General features: G+C 32.4%; 1 protein-coding gene across 1 annotated transcript; it reads right to left on the bottom strand.

Annotated features, from left to right (window-relative positions):
• Nucleotides 1-66: 66 nt before the first annotated feature.
• On the bottom strand, nt 67-18,550 carry LOC144959281 (crooked neck-like protein 1). The gene is made up of 16 exons (XM_078891825.1): nt 18,365-18,550; nt 16,817-16,906; nt 15,975-16,037; nt 14,349-14,440; nt 13,750-13,833; nt 12,713-12,831; nt 11,110-11,232; nt 10,569-10,747; nt 9,122-9,283; nt 8,217-8,345; nt 7,477-7,689; nt 6,633-6,779; nt 5,841-6,035; nt 3,970-4,125; nt 2,501-2,593; nt 67-628 (listed from the first exon to the last, which is right to left on the bottom strand). Exons 1-16 carry the CDS (start codon nt 18,410-18,412, stop codon nt 473-475), a joined length of 2,049 nt encoding a protein of 682 aa, XP_078747951.1. The 5' UTR covers nt 18,413-18,550; the 3' UTR covers nt 67-472.
• Nucleotides 18,551-18,552: the final 2 nt, after the last annotated feature.

Here is an 18,552-nt window from a genome sequence, read left to right as displayed (position 1 = left end):
ACTCATATGCCTAAGAGGTTGGTTAAATAATGTAACTTGAAAGAAAAAAACGAATCCATTTGATAATATTTTTTAAAACATAATTATTTTATTTCATGAACATGTTTTTCAGGCATTTACTCATCTATCCTGTGAAAATGAGCAGAAGACTTTTCTCCAAAATCCATTATTCTTCCAAAGGATGAAGCAAAACATTACTATGACTCTATCATCCATTTCCATACATGTAAACAAATACTCACATCTTCACATACACATCTCTCTCTCTCTCTTTTTCATTCTCACTCACACTCTCTCTTTTTCTCTCTCCCTCAATCTCTTATTTTTGGCCCCTATTCTCTCCTCTGACGTTCTTTCATTTAATTGCAATTTTATGCGGAACAGAGAATGATCTTCTGTCGTTCGACTTTACATACACCGTGTAACTACGAATATGACTCATTGAACAAATGGATATGAAAGTACAATTGTGTTAGCTGTCATCATCATCATCATCACTTTCTTTCTTGTTATCTTCCTCTTTTGCTTCCTTCCACTTCTTGGCCAGAGCCAGCAACTTAAGATTCGGTTTGGCCGATTCTTCATCAGGAAATATGTAATCGAAGTATTCCTCCCAGCCAGCATCCATCTGACAAAATGAACGATAGAAGAGAGAACAAAAGACTTTTTTAATGAAATGTGATAAAAATATAAAAAACTGAATAAAATTTCCTTGAAGGAATTTCTTACTATAGGGTGTATTTTAAGAAAAATACCAAAAACCCCAGGCATAAGCTGCAATGCAGTACTGCAAAGTGAGCAAAAGGGGATAAGCTTTTTGCTAAAGGAAAAATCGAGATCCTGATAGTGGGATTCAAACATGCGAGTGTAAGTGCAATGCCCTCTTATCCAATGAGACATTTTGCTCCCTTGAAAATACTTAAAGTACAATTTTAAGGCTTTGCAAATTCTAATAAATACATCATTCTCTTAATGGTGATAATTTGTATAGCTAAAATCATGCGCTATAAAATAAAAAATGCTTAAATAGAATATGGGAAAATTCTAAAAAGTTTTAAGGTATAGTTATAGATCCTCTGAAAAGATGAGTTTGAAACTACTTTGCACTGTTGAAAAGATGTTTCATATTTAATAATATTTCATTAATACATTGTTTTGCGATAGAAGTGCCATTCTAATAAATTCTGACCAAACCTGAGATTTGTACAAAGCACTAAGAAATTATTCTGATACCCAAAATTAACACAATTCTTGTAATAACAACTAAAATAATATTATTCTAGGATGAATTTAGGCAGTGCTAAGTAGTGTAATGTCTACGCTAATCTGTTTTTGTGAACATGCCATTGCAATAATGAGAATGGGTGGTATTGAGAGATAATGGCTGATGCAAGGGACATAACCATATTAATTCCGAACCAATCTTAACCATATTAATTCCGAACCAATCTCCAAGCAACATTTATTGTCTGCTATACTATATTGGGCAAAAATGAAAATCTTCAACTTGGAAACACAAAACTTTAATTGAAACTAAAATTGGGTCAATATAATTGCCGAGTACGTTTAAAAATTGCATAAAAATAAATATTTGTAATCATGTAGTATGAACAAACGACTGAAATTGGGTTTGGCAGGCAGTCTTTAAAAATGTTCTTATAATATCTTAAAATATCCCTTTCAATGGAATTAAATGTATGAAATGTTTTTCTTGATGAAATACATTTTCACATTATCTGTGAATTGAGAGATGGCTCAACTAAAGAATTTGTTTTATGAAGATAAACCACACAATTCACATTCAAAATGTGTCAGTGATATGAACATTATTTCTTTCTTTTTTTTTTTCAAACAAAAACAAAAAAAGGCAATCAATTGAAGAAAAACTAACTTTTCACCAGAATATTTCTGACTTTAAGAAACGCAATCCAGTCATGCTAACTGTTAGCACGTTTAACATGTTGCCAGAATGAATCAATCTATGGAAATTATATATTTATACTTTAACGTTTACACACACACCTTTCATCCCCCCACTTACCCAGCACCCCCCCCCCCCCCATGAAGATAAACCACACAATTCACATTCAAAATGTGTCAGTGATATGAACATTATTTCTTTCTTTATTTTTTTTCAAACAAAAACAAAAAAAGGCAATCAATTGAAGAAAAACTAACTTATCACCAGAATATTTCTGACTTTAAGAAACGCAATCCAGTCATGCTAACTGTTAGCACGTTAAACATGTTGCCAGAATAAATCAATCTATGGAAATTATATATTTATACTTTAACGTTTACACACACACCTTTCATCCCCCCACTTACCCAGCACCCCCCCCCCCCCCCCCCCCCAATAAAAAACGAACAAAAAACAGAAAACAAATAAACTAACAAAAAAAACCACATACACATAAGTACACACATACAAATACAAAATACATCCATACACAAATCTTTCAGTTTGACGAATCAGCCTTCTCAAAGAAGGATTACCTACCCCATCATCTGTCTCAATCTTCCTCCTCTTCTTAACTTTCTGTGGCATCAGTTTTTCCACCTCTTCCCTCGTCCGTTCATTGCCCATCTCATTCTGAAGTAAAATAAAATAAATTCATTTTTTTTTCTCACAAATTTACATATAATACATAGGCTAAAAATGAGCAATGATAAGGCAGAGAAGCACTGGCCACATAGAATCATAGAAAGGGAAACAAACACTTGAAGGTAAACAAATATGACATAACTTGTTTTTTGAGTAGCTATTTTGTTTGTTTAGTTTTGTTTTTTTCAACATCTTGCCACAGCTCATTAACCTGACTGACAGAAGAAAAGAGTTTTAAACTGAGGTAAAAGTCTTATCGCCTTATGTCCTGTCACTGAAACATTTAAGTAATTTTTCCTCCTTTTTTTTTTCATTGCAGAAAAAGAAGCATTTCCATTGTCTTCCCAAATGTTCCTATGTCTGTTTGACAAATGTCTATGTAAAAACTTGCACAATTGAATATTGAACAAAAATGTAATGAGACCATTATGGCACAATAAACAACACAATGCAACATTATCCACTTTTGTTGATAAATATCATTGTTTTAAGAAACCGAACAGCACATACATATTCTTATCTTTCTTGAATATTGGTAATTAGGTCTCTCATGTTCCCATTAATACTAAAATGAAAACATCAACTAAATGTACAATTAGCACAACTGAGAACCAACATATCAATCTGGTATTATGTCAAAATGAACCCACATTGCAAAATGAATTTTGTATAGTACTTAGGCTCTAATAAGACAAGGTAAGATCCCCCCCCCCCCCCCCCCCCCACTGGACATTAACCAAAACTGACGAAATCAAAATAGATATCAATTGAGGCATGAACTGGGTATACTCTATCTTACGAAGATAAAAAAACAAAAGTTTAAATTAAAAGTGCAACGAAAAACCACTGTCAATTCAAATTGAGCAAAGGTGAAAACTTTTCTGATATATTCTACATTGTAATCCTGAAATTCACACCAATAAAGCAATGATACATTATTTCTTTGGCCAAAACAAATGAAAAAGATTTGAAACAAGTCAATGATGAAGCCAGATTAACATTACTGGCAGAGCAATCACGCATCAGGAAAAAGGCACATGTCAGAGACAATTGGAGAATCTTCACCACAAGAACAAGAGGAAAGTCATATGGCATCGAAGGTGGAAGGCAGTAAGTCACTGTTAGATCTATTGTAAAAATATCCTGTCAACCCAACAGTTGTATCTCTAGAGGCCACGGCAGCATGAACAGTCAATGAATTTCAATCATATTCATCAATACAGATCAAATGGGTTTCAATATAAGGATAATAAACATGAGCTTGTGCTTTAAAGCATATTGTTGCATCACTGTTTCCAAGAACATCTGAAGAAAGGAAATCAATATATATATTACAAAGAGTAACAAAGTATACATTTACACACCTCCAAACTCTGCCATGACTCTAGCAACAATAGTCTTTCCTCTTTGTCTTCTGAGGTCTTCAGAGCTCTATTTGCCTCTCTGTAAACAGCTCTTGCCTTTTCCAATTGCCCACCCTCGGGTATTGACACTGTGAACCTTGCAAAACTGATCCAAACCTGTAAGTTTTAGGGAAATAAAATGGGTTGTTTTCAAATTAAGTTTATATTAAATATAACACAAGTATATAAGCTAGCTAAATAGTGCACATCTATCACTAAAATGTTAATTATGAAATAAGGTACTTTTCATATGATCCACAAGTAGTAGAAATACTGTAAGAGACTATTAGAATTATGTTTTCGCATTGTAACCTAGTGCAAAAAGTTTGACTCTTGTAATTTTAATAAAATGTGAAAAGCCCACTTGATCAAAACAATGATTCCACATCCAAGCGGTAATCATGAACATATCCATCAAAATGTTCATGATAAATCTAAGACCAGGTCCAATGTTAATACTGGATGGATGACAATGAATTAATCAAGTCATCTATTTTTTGGTTAAGAGTTGGGTCATGAGTTTAAAATCAGAAGCGATTGCTGACAATTTCTCTAATATTCTTGCAAATCATCAACTCTTTCCAATAATTCTTTTCTTGTTTGACGTTTAAGACTGACATGTCACAGTTTCATCAGTGATGATACTCACAAAAAGTCAAAAAGGAGGAAAAGTCTCGGAAAAACGGAAAACTCACCTAGAACATTCTTTCACCACAGGAAAGTAGGCAGGATGACTTCTTTTGAGTACTTGAAGAGTACTAGTGTGTTTTGGGCCTCTTTCTAGGTGGGGGCCCAACCTGTTTGGATTGCTTCTTTATATGAAGCTTATAGGCTGTTTTAATTGCCTTCTCCCGGACTGCCTTTGCTTGCTTTTTTGTTTCCGCCTTTACAACTGCTTGATCAAACATTTGTCTTTTTCTTTCCTTTTCCTCTTTCTGTTTTTGCAACTCAGCATGATACTTGCTGCGAGATTTTTTAATGCAACTTATCAGGACAGGATCAATTTCACTGTGATCTATGTCTTTTCTTTTGAAGCTTCCAGGGCAGTGGCATTCCTTGCTTTCAAAGAATAGTTCACCGTCTGTATGGCAGAGAATGCTGAAATATTCATGTTGTCACACTTGTCTTTAAGAATATCCTTCATTTTAGAAAAGGAACCCTCTACCTGTGCGCCATGAAATATGGATAAGCAAGCCCTAGCCAGCTTTTGAAGAATAGGAAAGTCACTATTTCTATTCCACCACAAATCAACCCTTTCCCCATTAAAGTCCTTCTTGGTTATGACAAAATTTTTTATTTCCACCAAAACAAGATCGAGGATCTGAGGAGGAAAACCGAGGAAAGGAAAGAAAACCGCGGATTTCCGCGGATCCGCGGAAAAGTATCATCACTGTTTCATAATATATAGATTTTCGATACCTCGTATCTAAACAAGCTCAAAGTGCTTAACCTTATACAAGTTGCTCAAATATACAACATAAACTATACAACAAAATTCTGCAGCATTACACATAAAAAGGAAATATTTTGAGGTATCAAAGCCTCCGACATGCCCTTGCCAATTTTGTGACTAATTTTTGGCTTCACAAGAATGAAATGATTAGACATTGATTGTAAGTTTCTGGCTGGGATGTATAAATTAAGTACTTTATCAATGAATCCAGGACAATCAGATTTTAAAATAATTATCCAAATCTTGTATTGGGTTTTTCTCAATATGTAGCCAATGAAATTCCCTCAACAGTCCTGATGCAAATTAATTTGTTATTTTCTGAAAAAATGCATGGGAAAAAAAATTATTATTGATGTTTGGAAAGTTTTTGAAAGATTACCTTCACATGTTGTGTCCTTTCCAATAAGCGTCTGTACAGATCGTTAGCCTTGCCATATTCCTCTTGTTCCACCTCAAAATCAATGTAGGCCTTCCATAAAACTTCAGGCATGTCCAAACGGGGCTGGTTGATAGCCAACTCAAACACAGCCCTTGCCCTCTCCATATCACCCAGAATTGTCTCCAGCTCTGCATACTAAGAATAAAAAGCAAATTAACTAAAAACCTCTATAGTAACAGTTCGGTCACCGATCTGATACCTCCAGAAACGAGGTTCAATTTCTAATTTTGTGAAATGAAAAAAATGGAATATCTTATTGGAATAGTTGTGACCTAGAAATGTAATTCATTTGTATCATAGAATAAGAGTGAGGATAAAAACGACATGAATGACTATGGAACATTGTGTGAATGAACTCCTTTTTTTCTCCACATTATAACCTCTTATACAATCTTATCTCCTTTGCAAAAAGAAAAAAAAAAGCAAATGTACATTTATAAACCTCTTTTAAGCTTGGTAAATGACTGTTCTTTGCAGTCATATGCAATTTTCATTTCCAAGAAAAATGTGGAGTGAATTACTTCAGAGATTTATTTGTAAAATATTTGTTATAATCATTGAAACACTAAATGATATATGTGTTAGTGTCGAAAGATAGTCACTCATTTCAAAACATCAACATTTCATGAAATATTTTCTGATTTGCAAATGTATGAACGAAATCATAAAGAGAAAAAGAATGTCACAATTACATAAACATGTTGTGACAGATATTCCAACTGTAATTCTTACCTTCATCCAAGTGGTACAGTTTTCTGGTCCAAATTCCAAAAACTTCTGGTAAAGCATCCTGCAACGGTCAAACTCTCTCAGCTGTAGTTCCAAATCTATGTAACCTCTGAATAATTTACTTTTTGGACATTTACCAATGGACGTACCCTTTAGAGAATTGATAAAAAACAGCATTCATTAATTGAACTGAGATTATAAAAAACGTTTAATATGATTTTTGTTTAAAATAGAAAGAAGTCACAAGAACCATCAGGCTACTGAGGTCCCAGAATTTATCCAATTTTCTTACGGTCAAATGCTTAACCCTCAGTCACAAGGATTTGCCAGTGGGCATTAAAATCATATATTGTATTAATATTAATTATGATTTTCATTGCGTGCTAGTATAAAATTGTAAGATATTCTGCAAAAATTAAAAATAAACTTATCTTAGAAGATTATACCAATCATATCCAAAATGCTACTTAAATACACACACAGTAAGTTATATTCATTAATGACATTATGGTAACCAAAACCCACATTGTGTGAAAGTCAAGCAGTTATGGTGAAGTCCATGACAAGATGTGACAATGACAGAAAACTACTTTTTTTCTGACGCCAGAATTGTGTTCTAAGGTAAAGCATTTCCCACATATTGATTCATTCCAAAGTCGTAAGTAGTGTCAGATATTGTATGCTACCAATACAATGTAAGGTTTAACAGGCCCATTATTACCCTGTTTAAAATGAAAATCTGGATCAGTAGCATAGTAAAGCACATTGCGCATATTATAAATAATATAAATGTGATAAAATAAATTGAAAAGTTTAGTTTTTAACCCCCCCGCGTCAAATCACTTACTAAAACTTTTCTAGCATTGTTTAGATTCTTCTGTCTGATTTCAAATTGGGCTAGCATAAGCCAGATCTTGGCAAAGGTGAATTTTTTGTGAGGCAAGATCTCCAGGCATGCATGGTAAACTTCTCTAGTCTTTTCAGGGTCATCCATTTCAAGTTCTTCATATAATGCGTAGTTTATCCACAGGTAAATGTACCTACGCCAATGTCTCTTTATCTGTTCAATAATAAAACAAAAATTATATTCACTTACATAAATAAATGTTGAACCAACAAATCTAAAATGATAAAACACTGTAAAATCTGCTCTCTGGATTTGTTTTGTATGCTTTAAAAAAATCTTTATCTAAAGCCATTGCAATCACAATTAATTTTTTAGAGGTCCCAATTACAGAATTTGGTATGCACCTTAATATCTTAGTTGAAATAATTATATTTTTAAGGTGTCAATAAAAATCTGAATTTATTTGCGCTCCACTAACAATTTTTAATGCTCAAACTCAGAAACACAGCTCTTATGTTGTATTTTGACATATAATATTATAAATGTGCGTACATGCATCTTTACAACATCTATAACTATTTCAAAGCTTATGAGAATTGTTCCATGTCTTAGAATTTTCAGTAACTGTTAAAAACTACATATAAGGGGAAACTCTTACAATAAAATCAATGGTAGAAATATCTATCAGATTGCCATACTCTATGAAATAAACAACAACAAAAAAAAAGAAGAAAAATGACCTGTGATGGTGGAATGTTGGCAATAGCTTGTTCATAAGTGTCCCTTATTTGCTCTGTATTGCCATCAGACTCCAGCAACCTCAGGAGATCAAACCAAGCATCATAATTCATTGGGTTGGCCTTCACTTCCTAATCAAATTACAAAAACCAAATACATATGAATCAATGTGGTTAGGGAGAATTGATGGTGTGGTGGTGAGTCATATTCCTTTGGATCAAAAGGTTGTTGCCTCTAATCCCAAGATGATAGAGATAATGTTCTTTCCATGACAAATTAATTTTAATAATAGTTCCATGCATTTAAACCTAACTGTAAACAGATGAGTAACCTTTCAAATATCCTAATTTGGATTAGGAACAACTGCCTGAATCAGTAAGTCCACATACAGTGAAGCTTCTGTGGGATTATAGGCTTCGAAATTAAACCTAGCCCTGCAACAAATCTTCCTTGAGTGTGAGAGCAGAGGTAAGAATGGAGCGAACCACCCTTTAAAAATAAAAAGTATGATCTATTATACCTTATTTGAAGTTGTTCCTCAATTCTCTCTCTCATCCATGTCCCCATTCGTCGAGCTCCCTCCAAAAAAGTTCCCCCCCCCCCCCCCCTTTGCTCTTTCGTTTTGATATGTGATATGCTCTTGACATTAAAATGTTTTTCACCCTTTATGTCTTCAACAATTAGCATGTTTTGTTTATTATACTAAATTTTGTAAAGATTACAAATGTCATTCAAGCATTGACCTTTATTAATATTTATTTTTCTTAAAATTAGATTTCTTTAAATCCTGCTTGATAACAAATATATGAAATAATAAGCAAAATGTATAATTGAATCTAAGTTACTCATGTCACATAGAAATATAACAAGAAAAGGAATTTCCAGTAATCAAAACAAGACAAAATACCTCATCATACTTGAATCTCCTTTTGTTTACAATAACATCTTCAATAGCAGCTCTGCTTCCAAATCTTTTCTCATGGATTGTGTATTGTTTGTAGATCTCCTCACAGCTTTCTTTAGGCAGATGATCCAATGCATATTTATAGATCACTCTTGCCCTGTCATGCTATAATTTTTAAAAAGGGGAAAAAAGGGAAGAAGTAATGTTACTAGAGCAATCAAGCAATTTTATTCAAATAAAGGTTGATAATAGAATGTTGAAAGACCGCCTCCACTATCCATTTGTTAGAGTTTTTATGTCTCTTCCAACACTTTCGGGTCATTTCTATGCTTCAGCAAATAAAGATAATACATGACAATAAAAACATCCAACATAAATTTTGACTCCTAGGTTTAATTAGCCATGTAAAAACAAAAAATCAAACAAAGAATAGTTCACAGGCGTTTCAAGCAGTAATTTACCACTGTGTCTGGCCTAAGGTCATAAGTCCCGGCAACCCTTGTACGCAGATTCCCTGACTACGGACAAAGATGCATATATGAGATGGAAGTCGGTTTGTACGAATTCAATCCCTCGTGGGGGCAGGGACATACACTCCTCTAAGTTTGGTGAGAAGTTGCCAGGCTTTGATACCAGAAAGAGGAGACACTGGGTGGCTGCGAATCGGTTCGGTCAAGGAGCTGCCTCACAGCAAGTGCGCTTCATCAGTGGGGACTTTCCACCTGTCCTACATGTACCTGATGTGGGCAAGAACCCGAAACGGCAGAGCATCCGGTTGAACGGTGTGTTGTGACGATGCTACTGGGCGGGGTCGCGACGGTGCATGAATGCGGACCAGACTTTGCTGATTGGGTCTATCGTCATAACATAGTAGTGTGAGAACCATAAGAAGCAGCTGCTGCCAACAGCGACATTTAACTTTTAGGACAAAACATAATGCCTGTTAGGAGAAACTACAATTTTCTCTGACAAAGACATCGCTGGCAAGATACTCATTTTAAACCTAAAAGCAGTGAGATAATGTGAGTAAAGAGCCTTTTCCAAGGACTCAACTATGCGCCGCTTAGAGTTGGACTTGAACCCTAGAACTTCCAACCTAAAGGCAAGTGCCGTACCACTAGACCACATAGCCACAGAATTCATATACTTTATCACCTACACACTTTATAATATTTGTTTCTCCTGATGAAATTAAATATTCAACCTTTTCCTGCATTAATATTCATTTTTTGGATAAAAGCAAAATTGCTTGAATTTGGGGTATCTCTGAGTTTTACACGTCCAAACAGAAATGTTAATAAATTTTATTTTGCAGTGGCTTGACAAGGATTTTTTAATCCCAGAGACTTTAACAGATTTAAGGAGTCGATAATTTTGATAAAATATAAAAACAATATAAAGAAAAATCAAATTTGGAACATTGAATCTAAAAATTGAATAATGAAATTACCTCTCTCTGAATTTCTTCAAACTTTGCAAATGCAACAAGGAGCTGCTCACTGATATTGTCTTCACCAAAAAACTCAACACCTCTTTCGTAGATGGATCTGGCACTGTTAATGTAGCCATTCTTTTCTTCAAATCTGGCATATTTGATCCAATTTTTTACTTCAGGGTGAACAAGAACAAGTGAGAAAGTTAAGGAAAGTAAATGTTAACTATCTTTTATTTCTTCTATTTACTCTTAATAAAATGTACCATGTATACAGCACATAAATAGGAAATGAAACAAAAATTTCGACATCACCATATTATTTCAATGTAAATTTTTCAATTGATAAATCTTCTAAAATTACCTTTTATCTGGAAAAAAATAAACCAATACAAAGAGCAGAAAATTTCCCAGAGAAGATAAGTGTCATCTCATAAAAAAAAAAAAGATGTATCCAAGCTAACATCAAAACTAAAAAACTGTATCAAAATTTAACTCATTCTAGAAAAACTTATTATAAATAAACCCAATACAGCATTTAAGTATATAGAAAGGATATATCTCTCATATATGGTTCTGGCTCTGTCAAGTTCTTTACAGCGCAGTTCAAAATTGATGTATGAGTGCCATGCTTGTTCTTCAGGTTCCCATTCCATCCATCTTTCAAAAACTTGACGTCCTCCTAAGAAGAGTAAAAAAAAATATCTTTATTCTTAGAAAGATTTATATTTAAAAAAAAAAAAAAGAAAGAGAGAGAGAAAAGGTGAGAAGAAAAGTAATAAGATTGCTGTTGATATAACACTTCAGTGTTAATCTACATAAATTTAAGTGTTGTAACAACATGTGCCTTCTTTTTTTTTTAATCCTCAACCAGGCAAGAGGAACTATTTTTTGAAAAACATTTAAATTAAATATACAAAAAAAAAAGCTTTTATAAAGTGAAAAGCACTTTACAAGGATCTAAAGACAACAGCAACACTGAATTGTAGGACGAGACATGAAGATTGCAAGCCATATAATTTTTAACTGTATCCAGTTCAGTGTTATTTGTTTTTTTTAATTGTTTTTAAGGGTTTTACAGCGTTTGCAACACATTTATGTCATATCAACGCCAGAACAAGGAAGAAAATGGGATAGTCAAAAATATTATATTATATATTACTATTATATTATATTATTGATACAATTGAAAGAATACGAGAAAAAGTAAGACAAAGGGGAAGGGTTCAAATAGGGAACAGATGTATATTCTAAGAGCATTCCATCAATGTACTTAGTTTGAGATCATTTAAAGTCTCATCCAGACTCAAGCACAGGTCCCCACTAAGAGGAACACACTCAAATGTTCACAAAACGATACGTGTTTATAAAAAAAAATGTAACAATACATAACAGTGAGATGATTTACAAGGAAAAAAAAATAATTTCCCAAAACTCTAATTATACATTTGACTGTCTCCCTCAAAGCCAGGGCCAGGACTAAACTAAGATAAAGACAGAAAGCATGTTAGAAAACAGATATAGGAGGATAGAAGACACAGTAATAGTGCCTCCCCTCTCACTATAAGAGGTCAGGAATCCTACCCAGTCAGTGGTAGTTCTTCAAAGTTGAATATACATGATTAGCAAGGGGACAAATTTTGACAAAAATTGGGACAGCAACTAATTATTTGTTCACATAGAATCAAATCTACTGAGTTGTACAGAATAGCAATAAAAATAAATAAATAAATAAATAAATAAATATATATATATATATATATATATATATATATATATAATATATATATATATATATATATATATATATATATATTATATATATATATATATATATATATATATATATATATATATACATATATCAATAAATCAACTAGTAAACAACAAATGAAGACAATGCAAAATAAACAATATATAAATAAATAAATATGCAGCAAATAACTTAAAAGAATGAAATATAAAGATTACATAAATGAACAAATAAAAATGCAGATATAACGCAAAATAATTGCTTGAGAAGGGGTTTAAAACTAGTCCCACCAATTTTCTTACTGTCCTCTATTTTATTTTGCAATCTCCCATATACCCCACTCTTGATCACTTTTAAACTTCAATGTCTGAGTCACGGACAATATTATAACTTTGAATAAGAATCTTACCAGCTGTATTTCCTAACATTTCCTCCATGTAGGTATATTTGTACCAGAACTGGTTCGCTCTGGGTAGAACTGTAACTGCCCGATCCCAAATATTTCTGGCATGGTTAATCTGTCTTGACCTTTAAAAACATATAGATTAATATTAATATTATAATTCATACATGTGTGTGTGTGTGTGTGTGTGTGTGTGTGTGTGTTTGTGTATGTGCGCATTTGGGAAGGTTTTGTTTTATTTTTTTTAGCTGTCAAGTACGTTGAGAGAAATTTTTCAAAAAAATTCTTTCAACTGACATGAAAATGTAAATGGTTGAGTTTTAAAAAAAAAAAAAAGAAGAGAGCCAGAAAATATGGGGATAGATGTGACTAATAGGTTACAAGTGGCAATTTGAACTTGATACAATTAAGGACGTATAGAGACAGAGAGTTAAGGCAAGCACTTACAATTTTCAATGATAATGCTTCTAAATGTTGGAAATTTTGGGCAAAAGGAAAATATGATTTTCTGATTTATTATTCATTTTAACATTTCTTTGTTGTCTACTTTCCTTTTGAAAGATTAAATGTTTATTATCCCTCCTATTCTATTGATTTGAATAGTATTATATACATGCAGGTCTAAAAACACACAAAAAAACGTCAACCAATAAGTGATGTATGAAAATGTTTTTATAAGCTTAGTGAAAAATAAATAATTAAATAGAAGACAGGTATAAAAGAAAACCCTGAAAATTGTTCATGTGAAGACCATATATGAAAGATTTCGTGCAAAGCTTCTCTTCATCAAATGGTATTACCCTTAAATCATAAAAAGAGATAAATAGCCAACAAGCTTCCCTTAATAAACTGCTGCTTTTAAAAAACTAATACATTCATCTGTAAAAAAAAAAAAAAAGAAAGAATGCTGACAATAGTCTCTAGCAAAAAAAAAATAAATAAATAAAAAAAAAGCAAACTGATAGATGAAGGATTTTATAAAGCTGATAATTCAGCTATAGGTGGAAAAAGGGCATCCCTGATTGAGTAAATAAAGTAAGTACCTCATTTCCATTTCAGCGTATTTCAACCATACTGTTATATTTCGGTGATCAACATCCAATCCTCTTTCATAAATTGATCTTGCTCTGAAATATATTTTTAAAAGAATAAAATAAAAATAGAATGTTTTGAACATCTCAAAAGTAAATCTAAAATATATAATACAAGCATAGCATAGCTGTCCTTTCAATAAATGGTTCCCATTTAAAGATAAGTCGATCGACTCAAAATTTATGATTCAAATGTTGAATAAAATTTGAACTCAATTTCAAATGTTTTAATAGACAATGAGTTTTCGACTTTGTAAAAAAACTTCACAGAGCTTTGTATTTGATTACGGAGAGATATTTTCTGCATTTAATATCTTATATATTTCACTCAATCATTGTAGAATTCCTTCTCAATGTAAGAGCAACATAGATTGTATTCAAAATAATGAGAGGACCCACCAGGTATCAATTCAATGCAAGTAGGCTACTCCCTTCATTTCAAACATTCGTGGAGGTAGTCTGATGCTCATTATTTGTAAAAATAACAATTTCAACAGTGACAAACTTATGATGCAATATCAGGAACATGAGTAACAGTACAGAGTCCATACCTTTGAAGCTCTTTCTGACTCTCTTCCCATTGAGCATATTTAATCCAGTTGGCCATCACTGATCTATTCTTTCTGATATTGTCTTCAAATCCCTGAAAGCATATCATGTTATCTTGATTAGTTTAAAAACAAATTAATTCTTCTCAGCCATGAGGCCCATGGAGCTGGAGTTTATCCAGGTTTCTGTAGCGTAAAGCATTTAGTAGTGATTACTGCTACCTTTTTAATGGGATGTTAAGTTAAGTCTATCATAAAATGCTTTCTGCCACCAGCCACCCAATCACTGCAGAATGGAATGGGGGATAAGAAAAAAACCCCCAAAAAACCTCGCTTTATCTGGAATCGATACCAGTCCCTTTGTGAATGAAGCAATTGCTCTGTTCATTGAGCCATTGAGAATCCCATTTTCATTAGTTAACTCAGTTTCAAATTATTATGATAAGAATAATAACTGAGAATATAGTAATAATAATAATAATAATAATAATAATAATAATAATAATAATAATAATAATAATGATGATGATAATAATAATAATAATAATAATAATGATGATGATAATAATAATAATACTGATAATAATAACAATCATCATCATCCTCATATGTATACAGTTGGAGCTAAGACCATGTGATTGCAATACAATGAAGAGTATCTTTTAGACATGGAAACAGTTTAACAAATATTGATTATACTTATAAATCCTATGAAAGAAGTGCATGTGCAAAATTTGCAGTATTGAAATGACAATTTAGATTTAAGAATATTTTCATTGACAAAATATTGCAAAAGAAAACGTTCCTAATTTAATGACAAAAAAAAAAAAAAAAAGCTCCCTAAAATTGCATCCACAAAACAAACAAAACATGATTAAGATTAGTATTTAATAGGGTGCTATGTGGTAATCGAGTATTTTGCCTGGACTTTGCTTTCATTTTTTTATTCCTATGTGCTGAAGTTGAAACAAGATAATAGTGACAATCTCTTGTATAGCTATTATGGGACAAAATTACCAGAGTCACTTACTCTCTAGATGGACTGAGTACTTCTGTAAACAAAGAGTGAAAGAAAAATCCTGGGATGGGGGACACAGCATGTCAATGGGGTATGGCTTCTGTTGTTATGTATTCTTTTTTAAAAGAGGAGATTTTTTTTCTGCCCTCTATATCATCTCTCAGTTGCATGTTCTAAGCCTATGTGTTGATATATATTATGTATCAATCAGATATCATATGGGTAAAATAATAATATGTATGTTTTATTGTTAGTAAATAAACAAATATATCTTCATTATCGTCATAGACTCAGGTGAGGCAGTGATTTTTGTCTCCAACTCGTACAGAGATACATTTCTTCTGTCATCTACTTTTGTTCTAATTTTGATCTAAGCTAAACATCTTACTTTTCCTGGAGCTTAATTGTGTGGCAAGCACTATTAAACATTTTTTTAAAAACAATGACAAACAGACAAGGAAAAAAGGAAGGAGCATACATTTTGCAGTCATTGTCAGCTATTTGGTCATTGACCATATATAATGTTTCTTTACTTTTTTACAAGACAAGACACTGTACCATTTGGCCATCAAACTGCATGAAAATGACCATTGTTAAAAAAAATCAATTACTTTTCTCTTCCTCATTCTGTAGTCGGCTAGTTCTGCTGGATCAGATATTTTCTGTTTGGGAGGCTGTGAATAAAGAAACAAGATTTTCAAAATTAATAAATATATTTAACTTGCAACAGATAGAATTGAAACATTCCATGTACACATGCCAGTTTCATATTGATTTTTAACTAAAACATAACATAAATCACATTCAACTCAAGTAATATACTAATAGTAATAATAATACACAATATTTTTTAAAACTATATCTGTCCCATGGATATAATTTAGAAGAAAAAAATAATTCCTTTTTACCATTATCTTTAAACAATGCATAATACAACATCATAATAATAAAATGTTAAAAATTTTAATTGTATTTCACATAATTTTTCTTCAAAATCATGAATACCACAATAGGAAATTAATTAAATTATTGAGGAAATTGCACAACCTTATTTTAATGGATTCTGCAGTCATAAAATAAATCAGGTATACAGATAAAACTTTCTTTTTAATTTGGTTATTACATGTAAAAAATATATTTGAGAGAAAGCTGCATAATTTAAAAAATATATCACAATTTCAATATCACAATCACTACAGATATAAAAAATAACATCATACTGTTAAATCACACTTAAGTGGTGTATTCATTCTACACTGAAATGGCAAATTATTTTAAGACTGCCCAATTATTCATATTTTGCTTAATTCGCATCTATTCATCTTACAGTAGGAGTTGTCTAATTGTGTTGAATTTCAGAAATAATACTTAATCCAGTTAACTTGATAGTACATAGTGCTGATCATATAACTATGCAAAACATTAAGGCTTTGACAATAAATTCTTCACTTACAGGTGGTACAAGCTCTAGCTCTCTTTCCTTAGCTTCTCGTAAAAGCTGCTCTGCAGTAATCTGTACTGAAGCTGGCATTTTATTCTTGACCTGAAAGTAAGAAAGTAAATGATAAGTACAATCGTAATCAATATGTATAAAAATCAATCTTCAGTAAATTTTCTGTGCAAATATCATTTTGACAACTCACAACATAGTCGTTTCAGCATTTCTTTTAAACAAAAATATTTACATTTTTTTGGGGGTTAAATGTCATTTTTTAAGAGGCCACCTCTTTTCGCAGAAGTACTGCAAACAGTGTATAGTACTGTGAATAATGATTTCCTCTATTTGCAGTAGTACTGCGAATAGTAGATAGCGGTCGTTTTCATCATTTGTAGTAGTACTGCGAATAGTAGATAGCGTTCATATTCGTTATTCGCAGTAATACTGCAACCAGTAGATATTCATTTCAATTATTTGCAGTAGTAGCCTTCGAAGCTAGAGCTTTATTGTATAGAGGATTGGGTGTAAAATATAAATAAACTACATTATTATTATTATTACTATTATATTTGTTTTAAAATTTATTTTTAAAAAATTATTACTGTTATTATCATTTTGCGTTTCGTTGACGATGACGATGTGTCTGTTGTTGTGTAGTGATGGGGTTGTTGATGTGGTGGTTGTGATTGTAGTGGTGGTGTTGATGATGTAGTAGTGATGAATGATGATGATATACTGGTGGTAGCAGTTGCTGTAGTTTTGATAACGATGTGGTAGCTGTGGTAGTGGTAGTAATGATGATGTGATGGTTGTGGTTGTTGTGTTGGTGGTAACGATGATGATGAGGAAGAGGACGATGATGGTGGTGGTGATTGCTATAATTTTGATAACGATGTGGAGGTTGCTGTTGTAGTAGTAGTGATGATGATGTTGTGGTTGCTGTAGTGGTAGTAGTAGTAGAGGTTTTTAACGTTTCAACTTTTCCTTCAAGTCTGAAACTTGACGGAAAAGTTGAAACGTTAAAAATCTCAATTCTAAGTCAACAAAACTAACACTCTCATTCAACTTCAAGTAAGCCAATCGACAACACGCCATTTTGAACAGAAAATACAGTGTTGTGTTCAGTGAGGGGACAACGACTGACTAATTTTCAGAGATGGGAGAGCGCTTCTACTACTGCGAATAGTGAGTCCACACTGCGAATAGTGAGCACTTCGTTTTTTAAAATGATGGTCACAGATCTTTTCATTTTAACCGATTTACGTGGCAATCCAGGATAAAAAAGATACTCTCAAGTTGACATAAGTTGTCAACATTTCAAATTAAAATAGGTCAAAAAATTATGTTTGCATTATCAAACATACATTTAATGTATTATTTCATGCAATCATATTTTCCATGATTGGGTAGGTACTTCTTTACTGAAATACAATAAGACCCAATGTCTTGACAAAAAATATTGTGTATAGAGTCAGAGTGTGTGTAGTGAGTGTAGTACCGTACACAGTGAACTGTGACAGTGTACTCACCTCAATTTAATTTTTAAATGAACAAATTACCAACCTTTGCCACTCTTGGCATTTTAATTTTTCCATCGCTTGTTGTCTCCATTGTGAAAAAAAATCTAATTTAAATGAGAAAATCACCACCAAAGACTACGATCAAAATTGTAAATTAAAAAATACGTCGTTTTTTCGAACAAATCAAGCTACTTTCGATTCATTTCGAAATCAAGGTAATCTTTTATATGG

The sequence above is a fragment of the Berghia stephanieae genome, chromosome 1, assembly GCF_034508935.2.
Source record: "Berghia stephanieae isolate SIO BIC M18660-M18661 chromosome 1, UCSD_Bste_1.3, whole genome shotgun sequence".
Classification (NCBI taxonomy): domain Eukaryota; kingdom Metazoa; phylum Mollusca; class Gastropoda; order Nudibranchia; family Aeolidiidae; genus Berghia; species Berghia stephanieae.
Note: the sequence above shows the minus strand (reverse complement) of the source record. Positions and strands in the feature narration are given on the sequence as shown.